The sequence below is a fragment of the Elephas maximus genome, chromosome 21 (genome assembly GCF_024166365.1).
Source record: "Elephas maximus indicus isolate mEleMax1 chromosome 21, mEleMax1 primary haplotype, whole genome shotgun sequence".
In the NCBI taxonomy this organism is placed as follows: Eukaryota; Metazoa; Chordata; class Mammalia; order Proboscidea; family Elephantidae; genus Elephas; species Elephas maximus.
Genome location: NC_064839.1, coordinates 62524868 through 62546078, shown reverse-complemented (window position 1 = coordinate 62546078; position 21211 = coordinate 62524868). Strand labels below are relative to the sequence as shown.

At 35.8% G+C, this 21211-nt stretch overlaps 1 protein-coding gene across 3 annotated transcripts in view; it reads left to right on the top strand.

Moving 5' to 3' along the window:
* SPOCK3 (SPARC (osteonectin), cwcv and kazal like domains proteoglycan 3) overlaps positions 1-21211 on the top strand; it is a 513758-nt gene that overhangs the window by 307819 nt on the left and 184728 nt on the right. For all 3 annotated transcript variants that reach the window (XM_049864182.1, XM_049864181.1, XM_049864183.1), the window contains exon 5: positions 16544-16667. In XM_049864182.1, coding sequence (XP_049720139.1) covers positions 16544-16667 — 124 coding nt within the window. The remainder of the gene's footprint in view (positions 1-16543; positions 16668-21211) is intronic.

Here is a 21211-nt window from a genome sequence, read left to right as displayed (position 1 = left end):
CGAGTTTTCACAGGCAACAGATTTCGAAATGTTTTGCCACATCATAAAATAATACAGCATGGTTTGTTGAAAATAATATGCATTCTAAGGCAACTGGTTTTCTATGTACAGCCGACTCTCTATCCGTGTGTTCTTTGACTTTTATAACTCGAGCTGTTGATCTCACCTAGCCCTGTTTCCTCAGACTCCACTTCAGCCTCTGCCTCCCATTTTCTAAAAGCACTGGTACATAGTTCCCTTCTCTACATATGCTATAATAATACATAAATATAGATTTATATCTATATTGACTGCAGTTTGTGAACAGATTTTCCATCAGAACATAGTGAATCTGTTGAATCCAAGAATACCCAAATCTTACTCCAAAGGAGAGAAGTGCAAGGAGAAAAATGTAAAGAAGTTAATACTTATTCCACATTGGAGTTTCACCATAAAACTCCAAATAATTCCGTGGAACAATTCTTTACCTAAGCTAGTATGCCTAGATAATACATCAGTGGAACCAATATATGCCAAAGACTTTCTTGCTTAAAAAAACAGACAAAAAACCAAACCAAACCAAAATAAAACTTGTTGCCATCCAGTCAATTCTGACTTATAGTGACACTATAGGACAGAGTAGAATTGCCCCATAGGGTTTCCAAGGCTGTAATCTTTACGGAAGGAGACTGTGACATCTTTCTCCCAGCAGAGAGGCTGGTGGGTTCGAAGCACCGACGTTTTGTTAAGTGACCAAGTGCTTAACCACTGCACCACTCCTCAAATCCTAAAGAATTCAGGTTTGAATTTTTTCAGACTAATGTGAAATGGACATAAAGAAAAAAAAAATCCCCAAAAGAAGCATAAGAGTGAGAAAAAATATTATTTGAATTAAGGTTTACTGTGCCCATATGCTAGATTAGGTTGGCCACTAGAACTTCTGTCCAATCTGGGAAGACAGTGGCCAAATCCCAAAATAGCATACTCCAGGTGAGTTTAATTTAGCCTTGGGAGAATCCAAAAGAGTAACCCACACCCAAGGACACATTAACTTTTTATTCAACACAGTGATTCCACCTACCAGCCCTTTGGTCAATGAAATGATAGTAAAAACGATAAGCATTTAGCCATCCTTCTATGCGTGAGTGGGAGAGCTGGGATTTGTGGAGTATCCCCAGCCTACATTATGTTTTATGGCCTCTAATTGAGCAGGAAAAATTGTCAGAAAGGGCAAGTGAGACTGTGGTGGAGTATTTTTCAAAGGGAATTGAGCATGAGGTTATAGATTAAATGAATTTATTCTTCCACAAAGTCAAATAAGACCAAAAAAATTGCAGTAAATTATTAAAGTTCTTAAAAGAATTAAAGTATTGTTGAAAAGAAGAAGCCTGTATAAATCACTCTTCCGCATACAGTTGTCAAGAGCCAAGTTTTTATTTCCTGAATGCTTGCTTCCTGAGTGAGTTATGGAGAGCCTGCTAAGAATTCTAAAACACAAAGCCAAAAAGAGTCCTTGACAGACTGAGCCTACTCAAGGAAATTATATAAAATGCTTTATCATGTTCCTGTATGCCGTGGCATAAAATAATTGTTTGGAGAAAGGAGATTCTTGTTTGCCTTCAGAGCCAATTGTATTATTTTTATTCTGCTCTAACTGACTGGCTTTTGAAATGGTATGCCGGAACGACTTAATTTAAAATGATTTATAAAAAGTTTCTTCAGTAAAAATATAAGGAAATAAAACGAACAGAGCTAAGAAAATAGCACCAAGCTCAGTGCTTCAAGCAGGGAATCCTTCCTTCCTTTTTTTCTTTCCTTTCTTTCTACCTCCATCCCTTCTTCTCTCCCTCCCTCCTTCCTTGCTTCCTTCCTTCATTCTTTTATTTCCTGATGCTACGTCTGGTTACACTATGGAAAGTCAACACATTCTTAGAGTCAACATGCTCTTTCTAGAAAGATAAAATCTGATAGAGGAAAAATACTATGGAGGCAAGAATTACAAGACATTCTTTGCAATTTTTTAATTAATTAACTTGAAAAATACAGCAGGAACTAATGCATAGTGAAGGTTTTGTACTTTTAATCCTTTTCTTAACCTAGACGTCAGATTCATGCAAAATGCAGTAGCTGTTTTCTCCTTTCATATTTCCATAGCTTTACTTTTCCAAAAAAGTGGTAAGCAAAGAGGAAGCCAATGTTGACTTCAGTGCAGACAACTCAGGGAGGAAAAGCTCTAAGTTTTCCTTCCCTGAACTTTGGATGGCCTTAGTTCCATTCCCTTAAATAAAGTGAGTCATTTGGTTAAGTGCTTCTACTAAAACTGTCAGGTGTATTTGTTGAATGGTAGCTAAAAATATTTTCTTCTGTTCATCAAGACAAACAATGATCAAAACAATTCTTCATAATTAAGACATATTTTGATATATAAAATATATTTTGAGTTGTTAGAATATTTTCCCATGCCTCTTGATACTTGTTGGATTATTAGCCATTTTCTTTTAGGTAGAAGATCTTTGCCTTTTTCAGTTGCATATCTATCACTGTTACTTTAAGTATGTGAACACGTTTTGCCAAATATAGAATCTCCTTGATCTTTCAGACTCACTTTTTTTTTTAACTCAAATCTCAGGTCACATTTTCCTCAAGCTGACACTGTGGAACCACGGTTAATGGTTGAAAGCCTCCTTTGCATATGAGCATTCATAACTGAAAACTTGAGATATTTTCCCATTTTTCTTTTAAATATAGGAAGCTAGACCTAGGAAACATTCTCATCTGCTCATATCTGGAATCAAAATATACCTACCAATGAAATTTAACAGAAGCAATTCACACATTAGTTAATTAATCTTTGTATGAATGCCCTGAATCATAATCACTGTGGTTACTTGTTTCACTTGATGCAAATTTCAGGCTGAATTAGCCAGATATACTGTCAAGAGAACTCTCATTGTTGGTTGTAGGCGGAGATTTTTTTTTTTTTAAGTAAACATTTGAGAAAGTGATGGTCTCATCTTTGACCTTTAAGTAAAATCCATTTAGAAATTTATCAATTATAGGTATGAGATTTCCATGATATTTAAAATGGCAAAATGAAAAGGGGGACACTCTAAGTCAGTTGGTTATAAGCAACAAGCTTGAGCAAGGTAGTAAAGCTCTTCTAACCTCCCTCTTAATCTCAAAATGTGAAGAATACATACTGCATAGAGTTCTTATATTTAATATTATATGTATCTGTCACATAAAAGGCTATCAATAAACATGTAAATCTAAACATAAATTTGTGTAAATACTTGGCTCAGTTACTAAAACATTGCTTCAAAAAATAATATTTTATTGGCTTGAAAGAAAAAACAAATTTCCAACTCAATACAATTACATTGATTACATCTGTAGAGGACCAGTGAAAATGTGGGAAACCCTCCAGGAGATGGATTGACATGGTGACTGCAACAATGTGCTCAAACATACCAAAGATTGTGAGGATTGTGCAGGACCCAGCAGTGTTTTGTTCTGTTGTGCATAGGGTTGCCATGAGCAGGAACTGATTCAATGGCACCTGACAACAAAAACAATTAATTACATAGCTGGTTTAGTCATACATCAGGCTATGTATTTTAACTTCTTGGCCGCTATTTTGTAGAAAATAGGTTTACGGACATTTATATTTTATACTCTCAAGATCCTTTTCAGTTGCATGCATTTTTCTGTAGCTTAAATGAAGAAGTTCATAGTAATCAAAATAATGTTGGGGATTAAATATGTGGAAACCATAAAAACCTAAGTCGTTACTATAAGAATTTGACATCATCTACATTTTAATATATTTACAAGATTTTCTTGTTTCCTTTAATCAATCAGAGGTAAAATTGGAAAGATTATAAATATCATTTGTATTGATATTTATTTTGAAACTGTTTATTACTGCCTTTTACAATTGTGAATATGCACACCACCAAAAAGAAAATTGTTACCTTTACAGAATCTGTTACTCAAATATTATTATATCTTTTTCATGATTTAAATCTCTCAATGAAAATATAGGTTCTGAATAAGAGCAGTGAAAACATTCTTTGGTAGAATATTAGCCTCACTAAATAGTTTAGTTGTATTTGCGAGATCTTAATGGGGCTCTGCCCTAATACATGGCATGAACAGTATGCAAAACATTATAAAGAATGTAGAAGAAAAACTAGATAACTGGGAGCTTCTAAAAATCAAACACCTATGCTCATCCAAAGACTTCATCAAAGGAGTAAAAAGACTACCTACAGACTGGGAAAAAGTTTTTAGCTATGACATTTCTGATCAGTGCCTGATCTCTAAAATCTACATGATACTGCAAAAACTCAACTGCAAAAAGACAAATAACCCAATTAAAAAATGGGCAAAAGATATGAATAGACACTTCACTAAAGAAGACATTCAGGTAGCTAACAGATACATGAGGAAATGTTCACGATCATTAGCCATTAGAGAAATGCAGATCAAAACTACAATGAGATTCCATCTCACTCCAACAGGCTGGCATAAACCCAAAAAACACAAAATAATAAATGTTGGAGAGGCTGCAGAGAGATTGGAACTCTCATACACTGCTGGTGGGAATGTAAAATGGTACGCTTGGAAATCTATCTGGCGTTTTCTTAAAAAGTTAGAAATAGAACTACCATACAACCCAGAAACCCCACTCCTTGGAATATACCCTAGAGAAATAAGAGCCTTTACACGAACAGATATATGCACACCTATGTTTATTGCAGCACTGTTTACAATAGCAAAAACATGGAAGCAACCAAGGTGCCCATCAATGGATGAATGGATAAATAAATTATGGTATATTCACACAATGGAATACTACACATTGATAGAGAGCAGTGAGGAATCTGTGAAACATTTCATAACATGGAGGAAACTGGAAGGCATTATGCTGAGTGAAATTAGTCAGTTGCAAAAGGACAAATATTGTATAAGACCACTATTATAAGGACTTGAGAAATAGTTTAAACTGAGAAGGAAACATTCTTTCGTGGTTATAAGAGGAGGGAAGGAGGGAAGGTGGGAGAGGGGCATTCACTAATTAGATAGTAGACAAGAGCTACTTTAGGTGAAGGGAAAGACAGCACACAATACAGGGGAGGTCAGCACAATTGGACTAAACCAAAAGCAAAGAAGTTTCCTGAATAAACTGAATGCTTCAAAGGCAGCATAGCAGGGGCAGGGGTCTGGGGACCATGGTTTCAGGGGACACCTAAGTCAACTGGCATAATAAAATCTATTAAGAAAACATTCTGCATCCCACTTTGAAGAGTGGCATCTGGGGTCTTAAATGCTAGCAAGCAGCCATCTAAGATGCATCAATTTGTCTCAACACATCTGGATCAAAGGAGAATGAAGAACCCCAAGGACACAAGGCAATTAGGAGCCCAAGAGACAGAAAGGGCCACTTGAACCAGTGACTACATCATCCTGAGACCAGAAGAACTTGATGGTGCCTGGCTACAACTGATGACTGCCCTGACAGGGAACACGACAGAGAACCCCTGAGGGAGCAGGAGAGCAGCGGGATGCAGACCCCCAAATTCTCATAAAAAGACCAGACTTAATGGTCTGACTGAGAGTAGAAGGACCCCAGTGGTCATGGCCCCCAGACCTTCTGTTGGCCCAGGACAGGAACCATTCCCGAGGCCAACTCTTCAGACATGGATTGGACTGGACAATGGGTTGGAGAGGGATGCTGGTGAGGAGTGGGCTTCTTGGATCAGGTGGACACTTGAGACTATGTTGGCATCCCCTGCCTGGAGGGGAGATCAGAGGGTAGAAGGGTTTAGAAGCTGGTGAAATGGACACGAAAAGAGAGAGTGGAGGGAGAGAGTGGGCTGTCTCATTAGGGGGAGAGTAAATGGGAGTGTGTAGCAAGGTGTATATGGGTTTTTGCGTGAGAGACTGACTTGATTTGTAAACTTTCACTTAAAGTACAATAAAAATTATTTAAAAAAAGAAAAAAAAGAGGGCTCTGGTTGCACAATGGTTAAGTGTTTGGCTGCTGATCAAAAGGTTGACAGTTCGAATCCACCTTGGAAACTGTATGGAGTTCTACTCTGTTCTATAGGGTTGCTATGGGTTGGAATCAATGGCAACAGAATTTTTTATTTTAAAAAACACAGGTTCTTGAAATAAACCTATCTTTAACTTTTTTTTTTTTAACTGTATTTTTCTTAAGTAGTAACAAAGCTCTGCAAACTTGTTTAAAGATCATTTCAAAGACCCTGGTGCACATTATAAATTTTCCAACTCTCATTAAGGGCTACGTTCTGAAGTTTAATTCCATTACTCTGTAAAGATATAAACTCTCTAAATCGCTAATGACTTTGATTTTTTAGTATGTTGCTATATCTTATTAATTGGCCTGGTAAACATAGTTTGTGATGAAACGTCGTAATTAAAATCAGCATTTTAAATGTATTCAGTTTGTGTAAGGAATATTTTTAAAAGACACATTTTATTAATTACTTCTACTACTGTATTTTGAAACACATCTAGAAGTGGGCTTCTTGTGTGAATCTTGATATATCTAAAATATATAGACCAAGTAGGTTTTCTGTTTATATTGCAGAATAAGCGATGTCAACTTATTTGTTACATACTACCTGTTGTTTAATAGTCATATAGTTAATAATGTTTTCAAGTGTAAAGATTTTCTGTATTGGCAAAGTAAGTATTTTTCTTAAAAGTAAAATTTATTGTGTATATTATTGTGCTTCAATGTTCAAATTACTGTCATATAGAGTACAGACATCATATGAAGCAGATAGTGTCCATTACAACTTGAATGAGTTTTATGTAGGGTTTTCCAATTTTCATATAATTTTGTCTTCCAAAAAGAAAATTGTCTGCACTTTGCTAATATCATCTGTCTTTTCCTATGGCCCATGGCAAAGAGTAATGAGGCTAGCCTTGTTTCCACAAGTGCTATGGCCAGTAGGAAGAAAATCAAGACTTGGCAGTCATGTCCTAAAGAAGAGCTCAGACAAAACTCTAGCAGGCTTTAAAAAACTGATTGCCTAAAGGAAAATGAAATATTAGGTGTATTGACAAGACAAAAATACATCAAATTGCCATAAATTGTGATCTTCACAGAATTTCTCCCTTCCTTGGAATTCCTTTTTTTTTTTTTTTTTAATCAGACTATATCCAAATTCTTCCACTGAAGCAGTCGTTAAGAACTGAGTTAATATATGTGCACGTAGAAAGCAGCACAGCAAATACACCTAAGAAATTAAGACTTACATATTAATAGTTCTCTCCTAAGATAAATAGGTAAATCATTTAGCCTTTAATTCTATTTATGTATTTAAGGCCTTAACAACTGGGAATTTATATGGTATTAGATTCAGAAATTACAAGGTTTTATAAGATTATGTATAAATTTATGATCTAAATGTGATATAGTACTTATTTTTATGACTTACTGACAGTGTCCCTTGACAGTGTAATACAAATATTATATGATTGCTAGGTATGCTTTAATGGAAATCATGTCTATTTAAACATGACCATGTTTTATCTTCCCTCTATTTTGTCATTTGTCACATGTCGGTGCCCCCTCCATGTCTGTCATTTGCCAGCTTGAGTTAGTGGAGTTTTGGAACTTAGAGAATTGCCAGAAATCTCTTTCGCCATTTACACATCCTCCCCCCCATGCTGATATATATATTTCACTTGGTATCACTGACTCAAATCCTAAAATCACAACATGTGGTCTGTCTGCACTATGCCTCTAATTTTCGCTGATTGCCTTCAAATGAGTAACTCTATCAAAGATTTAGTGACTCACAAAATGATCAAGATCAAATGATCCATAATGATGAAACCTATTACGGAGCAAATGAAGAAATTAAGACCCAGGGAGGGTACTGACTTGCTAAGACTGATTAATGCTAGAGCCATTGTCATAATATCTCTGACGATAAGAATCAGTACCAGGCTGTTTCCTATAAGCCAGAGGTCAAATATACCCCCATCCTCCAACTTCTCCACCATTTTTGATACCAGCTGTTCCCCCTAGGACACTTGTTCTCAATTGAGTTTGATAGTTCTTTAGAATGGTCACAAAGAACTCATGGAAACCACATCGCGGCAATAACAACTTTAATAACAAAGAAGGATAAAAATGAAAGACACAAGGAGAAAGGAAGATTTGCAAAGGGTTCAAGAAGGGTCCCAGTACAGGCCCTCAGTGTCTAAAAGGCAACCTTTTTACACGTCAAAGGGGACCCACTTACCCTTTTCAAAAATTAATGTTTATTCTTACCCATCAGGAAACTTTCAAACAGGAAACAGTAATTGTCACTTGGCAGGCTCCGTGGTGGGTTACTTTTCTCAGCTCTCATTTGATTTCACACTTTGCTGCCACTGTCAGGGTCTGCTTATTGTCTCTGTTCTCCCGGTACATTTGCAGCAGCTGCCTTCTTGGTTGTCATAGTTGTTGGGAGGGTCGGAGCACTGGGCCCCATGTCCAAACAATGTGCTCTTCTCTGAGTTGTCATCAGCTGGGAAGACCCATCTGAGGCTTCTTGTTCTAAGGTTTCTATAGGCTAGCCCATGTACTCCTTCTTAATTACAACGCAGGCTGTCTAACTTATCTGGATAAAGGTCAGATTAGTAGAGGAGGTGGGAAGAGCCCAGCCATCGCAGTAAAGCACAACTAAAAAGATGGGTTATAAACAAACCAATCATGTGCAAGCCACTTTTGCAGATAGTAAACTGACCAACAGTTTGCAAGTTTTTGGCCCAACCAATCATTTTGGGAGAATTTCAAACCCAGGGCCAGGAAGGCAGTCATACTTGAAACTTAAATCAAAATAAGATTTTTCCGCTAACATTTTGGTTAAAAACTTTTATCCTCTTTCCAAAATCAATGTTAATCCTAAAACGTGGATGTATTTTTTTTTCAAATTATGTTGTTAAAATGTACAACATGATTTACTAAGCTGAAAACGAATGGAACATAATTAGTAAATAGATGTGCCAGTACCTAACACCATAGTTATTAGAATAAATAAGTGAGTGTTCAGTTTTCACATGATACTGATCCTGCAGACTTGTGCTAAAAGCTAGAGAGAAAGGTAAATCAGGAACACAGTAGGATAGCTTAGATAATATGACTTAATTGCCTCAAAATGATTCATGTGAAGGAACACTAGCCATAGTAGAAATTCTTCTTTAATTCTCAAACTTTTAGAATCATAATAACAGTTATAGTAGTATAAAACTAACCTCAAATAAATATTCTGAAGGGTGGTGTATTGAAAAACGAAGGCTGACAAAAATATTAACTTTTTGTATCATGCATTATCATCTGATTGGTTAATTTCACTGGTCTTAAAAGTAAGATGATTTGCTCTTTCAGAGAAAGGATGTGGTCATACATATGATGTTATTATAAACAGAATTTAACTCCTCTTTTCAAAATTGAAGTATATTGTCCTGAAAATTAGTTCTCTTAAAGGTATACATTTGTTTCAGCAGAGTCGCTGTTGGAAGAACAGTAATTTTAAAATAAATTCAGAGAATTCTCCAGCCACTTTCTGTTTTGTATCTCATTATTATTTTTATTATTATTTGTACCTCAAATATTATTACCCTGCTTGGTAATTATTCACCATAATTAACTGCGAATGTTTTTGGTTACATCAAAAAATTTGACTTATTCTCAAAAAGTACAGATATATTTGAATCCAGGATATTCATATTGATATATATAGTAATCCTTTTCTAGGACTAATTTTTTACCTGGCATTACTCCTGCCACAATTGCCAGTAACCATTCTGATACCCTGAGTCAATTTTGCATTTCCCTAAGTATGTTACTTCACCCATCTTGGGCCGTAGACTGACTGCCATGATTTCATCTCTCACTTAGAAACACAACACTCTTGTAGATACTTTGCTGTTGAGTCAAATCCAACTCATAGCAACGCTATAAGCCAGAGGAGAGCTGCCCCACAGGGCTTTCAAGGAGCAGTTGGTAGATTCAAGCTGCCAACGTTTTGGTTGGCAGCTGAAGTCTTAACCACTGTGCCTCCAGGGCTCATAGATAGGACCTTCAAAATATAATTTAAAATAATGAATGAAAAATGTTATCTCAACTTACACGTCACTACACATGCCTTAGTTTCCTTGTGTTGCCATCACAGAAATATCACAAGTGGATTGGTTTAAAGAACAGAAATTTATTTTCTCATAATTCTCCGGATTAAAAGTCCGAACCAGAGTCCTGGTTTTGTCAGTTGCTTCTGTGTGTCCCTTTCCTAGTTGCTGGCAATCTCTGACATTCCTTGGCATCTGTCTTCCCCCTGTTTGTGTCTCTGTCTACTCTGCTCTTTTTTATAACTCAGTGGTGATTCGATTTAAGACCCACCCTACTCTGACCTGACCTTATTAACATAACAAAATAAAGGTCCTATTTCCAAACGTGGTCGTATTTACAAGCACCAAAAATACAAAACAAACAGAAACAAACCTGTTGCCATCAAGTGGTGACCCTATGTGTTGCAAAGTAGAACTGCACTTCACAGGGTTTTCAAGAGAGTGACCTTTTGGAAGGAGATTGCTGGACCATTTTTCTAAGGCATCTATGGATGGGTTGGAACCACCAACCTTTCGGTTAGTAGTGGTGCGCTTAATGGTTTGTACCACCCAGAGATCCCCATTTACAGGTAGAGGGGTTAGGATTTCAACACATATTTTTGAAGGACATAGTTCATACCATAACAACATATTAAACATAATGCATAGATATTTAAATTGTCTTAGAATTTTCAATTCTAGCCTTATTTGCTTCTCTAATTTTTCTACAAAGTGGAAATATTTCTGTACACAAAATTAAAAATAATATTCTCAGTGCCGGATCAAGCGGATTCTGCATCACAATAAAAAAATAAATAAATAAATAACCTCTAATAAAAAGAACTCTGGGAATGCAATTATGTCTTCCATCATAAACAGAGATACCGCTTACAGTTGAGCGGGTGGAGCACTCTGCAATGCAAGGGGCACCACATACATTGTCTTCAATGTGCACAACTTGGACAACTGCTTAAGCTACGTGGTATGAAGCCTTGTCCAAAACCTATATAAGCTATCAGTTTTTCAGAACCTACAAAGTCCTTGTTAATGATGCAGCTTATTAGCCACCAAGTGTCTGCTGTAGTATATTATTAGTTTTGTTTTCACATGTAAAAACCCTATTTCCTCAATTATAAATATTTTGTTTTTTGAAACAAGGAACATATCCTATTTGTATGTCTTTTGATGCTTATCAGTACATTGTTAATTAATTTATGAACTTGTAAAAGTACTTTTTTATTCTCTTAATAAGATTCTTAGAAACACGTTTTATCTGTACACTAATTCCAAAATGAATACATGCCAAAAAAACTACATTTTGTACTGTACTTTATGCACTTTAAAGTAATTTATCCTCTACAGAAAATGAAAAAAAAAAAAGAAGACTAATTTTTATATATTTGAATTATATAAAACAATCTGGGATGATTTCATTAAAAAACACATTAGAAACCTTGAAAATTAAAATTTCAGACTTCAAATTAAGGCCTAAATTTTCTAGACAACTATGTAGAATATAAAGTGTGTTCTATCAAGACTGTTGTAAACCCTGGTGGCATAGTGGTTAAGGGCTATGGCTGCTAACCAAAAGGTCAGCAGTTCAAATCCATCAGGTGCTCTTTGGAACCTCTATGGGGAATTCTATCCTGTCCTCTAGGGTCGCTATGAGTTGGAATCGACTTGACGGCAATGGGTTTGGTTTTTCGTTTTATAAAGACGATATTATTATGAAAAAATATTGTTAGGTATTTTCATTTGGGCTTATGAGTATAGTTATAAGTTTATGGTTCACTGTCCTTATGTGTTATGGTATGAATGTTGTCGTTGTTGTTGTTAGGTGCATTTGAGTTGGTTCTGTGATGCTGTGTACAACAGAACTAAACACTACCCTGTCCTGCACCATCCTCACAATCATTACTATGTTTGAGCCCATAGTGGCAGCAACTGTGTCAGCTGATCTCCTTGAGGGTCTTCCTCTTTTTCACTGACCATCTACTTTACCCAGCATGATGTCCTTCTCCAGGGACGGGTTCCTCCTGATAACATGTCCAAAGTATGTGAGCGAAAGTCTTGCCATCCTTGCTTCCAATGAGCAGTGACTTGGTGGCACCTTACAACAACAATAACATACAGATTGAATGAGTATGGTGAAAGGATACGACCCTGATGAACATCTTTTTTTTTAATTTTAAACTGCGTAGTATCCACCTTGTTCTGTTTGAATGTCTGCCTCTTGGTCTACATACAGGTTTCCCATGAGCAAAATTAAGTGTTCTGTGATTCCCATTCTTTGCTATGTTATCCATAATTTGTTGTGATCCACACAGTCAAATGCCTTTGCATAGTCAATAAAACACAGATAAACCTCTTTCTGGTATTCTCTGCTTTCATCTAAGATACATCTGACATCAGCAGTGATATCCCACATTCTACATCTTCTGAATCCAGCTTGCATTTCTGTCAGTTCCCTCTTGATGTACTGCTGCAACTGTTTTTGAATTACATCTTGCCAGGTTTTACATGCATGGATATTAATGTTATTGGTCGATAATTTCCACATTCTGTTGGATCACCTTTCTTTGGAATGGTCACAAATATGGATCTCTTCCAGGTAGTTGGCCAGGTAGCTGTCTTCCAAATTTCTTGCCGTGGACACATGAATGCTTGCAGAATTGCATCCGTTTGTTAAAACATCTCAGTTGATATTTCGTCAATCCCCAAAGTCTTGATTTTCTCCAATGGTTTCAGTGCAGCTTGGAATTCTTCCTTCAGTGCCATCAGTTCTTCACCACATACGACCTCCTGAAATGGTTGAACATCGACCAGTTCTTCTTGGCGCAGTGACTCTGTTTATTCCTTCTACATTCCTTTGATGCTTTCTGCATCGTTTAGTATTGCAACTCAAGCCTTGGATTTTTTCTTCAGTTCTTTCAGCTTGAGAAATGCAGAGTGTGCACTTCCCTTTTGGTTTTATAACTCCAGGTCTTTGCACATTTCCTTTTAATACCTCACTTTGTCTTCTCGAGCCACCTTTTGAAATCTTCTGTTCAGCTCCTTTACTTCATCGTTTGCTCCTTTGACTTTAGCTACTCTACATTGAAGAGCAAGTTTCAGAGACTCTTCTGAGAACAATCTTGGTGTTTTCTTTCCTTCTTGTCTTTTTAATGACCTTTTAGCGTTCTTCATGTATGATGTCCTTGATGTCATCCTACAACTCGTCTGGTCTTTGGTCATTAAGGTTCAATGTGCCAGATCTATTCTTTAGATGGTTCCTAATTCAGGTGGAATATACTCAAAGTCTACCTTTGGCTCTAGTGCACTTATTTTAATTTTCTTCAATTTCAACTTGAACTTGCATATGTACAATTGATGGTCTTTTCAGCATTTGGCCCCTGGCCTTGTTCTGACTGATGATATTGAGCTTTTCCATCATCTCTTTCCACAGAAGCAGTCAAATTAATTCCTGTGTAGTCCATCCGGCGAGGTCCACGTGTGTAGTTCCCATTTATGTTGTTGAAAAAGGTATTTGCAATGAATAAGCTGTTGGTCTTGCAAAATTCTATCATTCAATCTCCTGTGTTGTTTCTGTCATCAAGGCCGTATTTTCCAACTACCAATCCTTCTTCATTGTTTCCAACTTTCACGTATCAATCACCAATAATAATCAATGCACCTTGATTGTGTGTTTGATAGATTTCAGACTGCAGAAGTTGGTCAAAATCTTCAATTTCTTCATTTTTGGCATTGGTGTTTGGTGTGTAAATTTGAATAATAGTTGCTTTAACTGGTCTTCCTTGTAGGTGTATGCATATTATCCTATCACTGATAAATTTTGAAATTTTTTTTTGAGGATGAAAGTGACACCATTCCTCTTCCATTTGTCATTCCTGGCAAAGTAGACCATATGATTGACTAATTCAAAATTGCCAATACCAGTTCATTTCAGTTCACTAATACCTTGGATATTGATCTTTATGTATTCAATTTCATTTTTGAATACTTCCAGTTTTCCCAGATTTGTGGTTTGTACCTTCCACATTCAGATTATTAATGGACGTTTGCAGCTATTTCTTCTCATTTTGAGTCATGCCACATCAGCAAATATAGGTCTCAAAAGCTTTATTACATCCACATAATTAAGGTAAACTCTACTTTGAGGAGGCAGCTCTTCTCCTGTCATATTTTGAGCGTCTTTCAACCTGAGGGGCTCATCTGCTGGCACTATATCAGACAGTGTTCCACTGCTATTCATTAAGTTTTCACTGGCCAATCTTTTTTGAAGTAAACTATCAGGTTCTTCTTCCTAATTTGTCTTAGTCTGGAAGCTCCACTGAAAACTATCCCTCCTGCATGACTCTGCTGGTATTTGAAATATTGGTGTTATAGCTTCCATCATCACAGCAACATGCAATCCACCACACTAGGACAGTCTGACAGACAAGTGGTGAATGGTATGAATAATATTTATGAAAACATCTAATATATCATCATCTTATGTTCTTTTTATTTTTAAGGAATCATAAATATTCTATTTTTTTAGAGAAATGGGGTAGTTTGCCATGAGCTCCTTATCAAAATGGTGAAGCAGATACATGCAATATTATAATGTTTATAATGATGGTGATTATATTTTACTTAAGAAAACTCACTAGGATCAAATTGAAACTTCAAAATACCATTTTTTATTGATGTACTTTAAGAATCTGAAGGTGTTTAATATTTAGCGAGATTAGCTTTGAAGGGAGTTACTTTTTACCTCAGTATGTATTTTGTACCACATTTTAATTTCAGTGTTTAAAAGTTCATTTCAGCAAGTTCCCCTTTTGATGTCTTTACTCTCCATTAATTGTGACTTGCTAACCAGTCATAAAATGTGTACTTACAAAAGAAAAGCATTAACATTATATTTTTTAAATGTGCATATATTATTAGAGTTGTTAGTTACATATTTTAAGACATAGGGTTGAATATATATATATATCTTTTTTTTTAATAAAATAAATTTTATTGATTAGAGAACAGAACTTGACAATAATTTTCCTAATGTTTTGGAAGAGTGAATAATTTTATGCCTTGCTCTGATTACACAAGGTGGAAGAACAGTCCAAGTAGAATATTTTAATTTTTTAATTGTTATTTCTCTTTGCTGCATTTCTGCAATTTACTTACCTTGAAGAGGTGTAGAATAATGTTCCAGGTTTTTCAGTCATTGTTTGAATTTCCATTAGGACCTCGTGCTAACTATTCAATGAGTAATCCCAGCATGATTATTTCCCCATTGCGTCGGTTATGAGACAAACTCTGTAGCCAGGCAGGTTTTTAAAGTAGTCTTTTGGAAGAGAGAGACAGAGGAACAAAACTATGATAAATTCTTCCTTGATCCAAATTTAATAAAAATTTGAAACACATCATCAGAAAAGCTTTTCCTTCTTATGAAGCTTTCATTAGCATGCTTCTTCTTAATCCTTTGGGACTACTCTTTCTGTTGGTTTGACTTGTTTATGGGGAAAAAAACAAAAAAAGAAATGTTTCTAGTAAAACATTTTTCTTATTCTGACATGCATATCATATTACTCTCTATAAGACAATTATAATCAAAAGAAAATGAGTGTTAATTTATTGGAAGACTTCTAAATACTATGTGTTTTGTACAAAAAACCTGTTCCTTTGCTTCTAGTTTTAAGCCCTTACCCCTCTTGATGTAAATTGTTCACACTAATAGGGAGGGAAATAAAGTGGTTTTATCAAAGTGGAAACCAAATAAGTCAGCTGAAGTTGAGTGTAAAAAGCGGAACTCAATGGGTTTTCCCAAGTTATTCTAGATCAAAGCCTAGTAGATCTATGTTGTCATTTTTACACAATTAAAGGGGAGTTTTCTATCACTAAAGCTACTAATTTGGGTCTCTAAATACTGGTCCCCATTGAACTGGACTTCTTTACTACTGTTTTCTCTGAAAGTAAGCTGCTCTTATTTTGAGATGTATTGAGGGCACCTAGTGAATGAGATCCATCTCTTTTCTGTCACTGTTCCTAATGACATACTAAAGGATCTTAAGTAGATGCCAGATATATAAGTCCTTTATTGCTGTTCAAATGTCACTTCTGTTGCCAGGCTATCAAAATCACGTTTTACAACTACGTGTGTATATATATATATATTTTCTCAAATCCACATGATGCAATATAGCTATAGTCTGTATGTGACTAGCAGAATATTTTGAAGGAATATACTCTTGTTTTATTGTAGGAAAATTTTGAGATGTAAGCCAAAGGTTTATACTGGAGAACACTACAGATTAATACAATGAAAACAATCATACAGTTTACTGATTTCAATTTATCTTTAAGAGTTGGAATAAAGGTAGAAAAAAGTGTATTATGTTAATAGATAAAAATATTTTCAATAAATTCCTTAATTTTTTTTTTTTAATAGTATGAAAGAAATAGGCGTAGGCCATAAGCAATGGAGAAGTCCCATGTCATCCGCCTGCAAGCAGTGCCCAATGGTCTATACCAGCCCCATTTGTGGTTCAGACGGCCATACCTACTCTTCTCAGGTAAGTACCACTACAATCATTTAATACGAAATGAGCAATGTACATGTATTAGCAAGTCATTAAAATTATTAATTCTCCATTGTGACCATTCAAATAAATCATTTAGCTTTGTCAATAATATGAATAATTCCAGCACTTTGAAATATGATCAAATGTATATTTGTTTTTCCTATATCTCAATGTTTAAAGGTTGAAATATTAATGCTTTGAAAACTCTAAACTCTCAAATATTAGAACTGTTCCTTTTGTCAGTAATATGCAAGAGGTCAGAAATGTTAATGTGCTATATGATAGCATTTTTTATTTATTATAATAGTAGCAGGTACAATTTGTCAGTATCATTATGTTGTTTGTTATCTTCTATACAATTTCATTTCAGTCTCCAAAAATCCTTTTAATTGATGAGAAAACTGAGGATCAGAAAGGTTTAGTAAATTGACCAGTTTCACATATTTAGTTGATACTGAAGTCAGGATTTGAACTCATCTCTGATGCAATGCCTTTTCTGTCTCCTCTGCAATGTAACCAAACCAAAATCAAACCCATTGCCATTGAGTTGATTCCGATTCGTAGCAACCCTATAGGACAGAGTAGAACTGCCCCATAGGGTTTCCAAAGAGCAGCTGGTGGATTTGAGCTGCTGTTAGCAGCCGAGCTCTTAATCACTCCGCCACCAGGGCTCCCTCTATGCTATGCTTCCTCCTTACTTTGTGCCCCACATTGTTCATATATTTAGAAATTTTTAAGAACTTTGAGAAGAGTAGTTAACGGATTAACAGTATGCCAGTCGCTGTTTATGCCACTGGACCTCAGAGGTAAGGCGTTACTCAGGTTCTAAGGCATTTAGCATCAAGGTGGGTCCCTTTTGAAATACATGAATCCTGTAGACAGAGCTTCAGCCTCATTGTTGTATAGTTAGAGCATTCCCGGATGTGTTAGTTTTGTAAACTTTCACCTTTTTTTCCCCCTTCATTTCTGTGATATAAGGCTTGCCTGCATAATTATGGCTTTCCTTTGTGATAATTAGGGAGTCCTGGTGGGTTCGTTTTAGTTTTCCTGTGTCATATTTGGAAAACTAGAGTTTCCCCATGTAACCTAATCAGAAGGCACCAACAATGAATTACTTATCTGGCTCTCACTGGTGTATCATCACACCACAGATCAGGGGTGCCACAGTGCCGCTTGCCTTATTGATGGCTTATATTACCAGATCATACTTCTCAAAATCCGTATTACCAACCAGAAATTTAAAAACTCTCAATTAGTAAGCATGCATTCCAATACTGAAAACACATACCATCAAAAAAGAAAAAAAAAATTAAGGAGAAAAAAATGTAGTAACAAAAGGGTTAAATAAGACCTTGATGACGTTCTTTGATTGTGTGACAGATGAAATATAGACTCAGGATCTCTTACTTGAAACCCTCAGAATTAGATATACTGATAAATTTAGTTTTATGTTTTGTTTTTTTGTTGTTTGTCTTTAAAAGGTAATGTAGTACATATTACTTAGTGTCCCTAAGGATCTGGTGCAGTGTCCTATAATCAAACATTAATATCTCTTTAGGGAACTGTATGAATATTCAATTTATTAGGCTTTAACCATTATCTCTAAATCTATAAAACCAAAAAGTTTAGATAACTAAAATGAAATTCGTTTTCAGTAAGTGATATGAAATAAAGTGAGGCTATTTATAGACTTGGTGTAGCCTGTGCCACCAGGGTCCTCCATTAATTTAATTTACTGGCATCCATCAAAGATAGATGTATGTATTTATTTCCTAAATACCAGTAGATGTTTGGAAATTGTAGCTCTTTATTGCTGTTTTCTCTAAATGTAAGCTGCTCTTATTTTGAGGCACATGGAGTACACCTAGTACAATATTGACATACCTGTACTGAGGAACTGACAGGTATGTTTGTTTCTATGATACAGTTGCCATTGGAGAGTGTGAAAGATACTCCACGTCTTTCTTGACAGTTTCTCTTTAGGTGGCTCCCAGCAGGCAATCCTTTCCTTTCCCAATTTAGTTTCACAGGGAACCAAGTTACAATCACAAGTGACTTCTACCTGCATAAGACCACATGGGAAGCCTTGTTTGATGATGTTGAAGTAAGCACTCAGCTGCTAACCAAAGGGTGGGTGGCTGGAACCCACCAGGGGCTCCAGGGAGAAAAGGCCTGGTGATCTACTTCCATAAAAATTACAGCCTAAGAAACCTTATTGGAGCAGTTCTGCTCTCACATATAGGGTCTCTATGAGTCAGAACCAATACCAAAACACACAGCAACAACAAACAAGAAACACATTTGTCACATTCCTGCCAAAACTAAATAACCTATCAATGTAGATTGATTTAAGTTTGCTTCTAGTTTGATATGATCTTGCCCATTGTCCTCCATATGCACCGGTTACACTGTGAAGCCACAGCTTACAAATTATGCAGCCTTATTTATATTGCCAATAAAACCAATCTGCTAATAAGTAATCCATAATTGGGTTATTATTTTGGTATTTATTTGTATAAGTATCACTTTTGATAAATGCTTTGTTTTCAGAGAAAGACAGAAAAAGAGAATATGGCTCAAATGAATATGGGTCTTTAGTAACTTCCAATCACCACCTATACTTTTATTCATTCTCATTTAATTTGGTGGCTTTTCCAGTTGGGCCACTGATCTTCATCTTAAATGTGTAAATTAACAGCAGTAAGGGTGCAGTGTAAAAAATAATGAAAACCAAGTAGAGTTCTTTGCCCAATAAAAACTTATTTTAAACTCTTTTTCTTAATACTTTTAAAAGTCTCTTGGGTTTGAAATTTATATTAAGGTTCTCGCTTCTTTTTTTTTTTTTTTTTTCTTTCCCTGTAAGAGAAGTTATTATCCTAGGCTCTTTAGGTATTAGATCAAGTACAAAGAAAACAGAGCAGGTGCCTTCTGGAAAAGATCATTGTGTTATTTCCCTAACATCTACTTATGGCTGAAAATATAGGCTACGTGGAGGAGTGTCAGGATCTTTCTTATGGCTCTTGGCTCACTAAACTTTGTTAATACACTAAGAAAATTATGACAATGCAGATTTGAACAGGTATTGGGTGCTTCTAGGCATTTGAGCTCATAATAATGATCCTTTTCATGGGCTTCCAAGCTGGGTACGATCCATGAAGGTCTTCCTTGAAGTTTTTAATCTCTAAGCTGAGTAGTTCTGATATGTTAAATTTTGGCCAGAAGCCAGGTACCAGCAGTCCAAGATGTGAGAACCTACAGCCAGGAGAGGAGCCCAGTTCTGCCCTTGAGGTCTCCTTATTCATCTTTCTGTATTAATGTAAATTTCTTCTTTTATTACTGAGGGTAACATTCCTACAGGTTCTAGTCCTCATCCACGGTTTTTGCTCATTAGCTTTGGCTCAATTTATAAAGATGAGCTTATAAATTATATTCTACTGAACACCTTAACAGGAGGTAAGGTCAATCCAAAATAGAGTAGAGGAAGGAGTTGGGGGATGAGGTGGGACAGGGGAGGTTATCAGAAAATACTCAAAGGGAAATTTTTGTCAAATGACACAACTTAGATATAATTTTAGAAAATATGCTTCATTATGCAATGTGACCAATTTTGTGTAATTGCTTTATTAATGTTCAAGCTCTGACACTTGTCAGCTTTGTCAAGAATTCCTCAGCAGAGTATTTAAAAAATGCGTACACAGTATGACAAAGGAATTGATAAAGAACCATGGAAAATAGATCTACTTGAAAAAATATTGGAAAATTTCTGATTTTCCTAAGAAGAATATATTTGAAATGTTACCTTTTTTTTTTTTTTTTCCTCTAAGAAACATGATTGACTTTCTTTGGAAGTCTATGTCATCCTTCATATAAAATAATGGATGTTTTCTGAATTCTTTGAAATTCAGCAATGTCAGAAAAATCAAGTCTGTTCAAGGTTATTTGAGAAGTAATCGTTCCTGAAATTGAAACAAAAGATAAAGGTCTTTGTTTCTTTACTTCAAGCAAAGTCAATTTCGATTGCAGTGCTAAGCTTCAGTAGGAACTGGGAATTGTTCTGCACTATAGCATCTGTGTTGGACCGTGGATATATTTGTCACTGACTTGTGTAAATTCTATATTACATGTGCTGAGCACAAGTCAATAAATAATATCAATGTTTTAGAACTAATCAGGCCATTCATAATATAAACTCCCTGGGGACAACACATTGGATTATTTTGAACATTTTTTCTGTCATGTTTAGGTATGCCATGCTTGGCAATTGAACTAGATAATGGTGAATTCCCTAGGAATGAACATTGTTTAGAAGAAATTCTGTGTGTGTGTGCGTATGTGTGTGTGTGTCTGCATGTGTGTGTTGAGGGAAGGGGAATGGAAACAGAACTCATTTGATACTGGAGTTCCCAGCTCTGCCTGCAGAGATGGTGTTTGAATTGGCTTGAAATGGAGCCCAATAAGTCTGAATTTTAAAAGTCCCCCAGGGTGATTTTTATGTGAAGCTCAGATTGAGAACCACTGTTGCATGCCTTCAAATT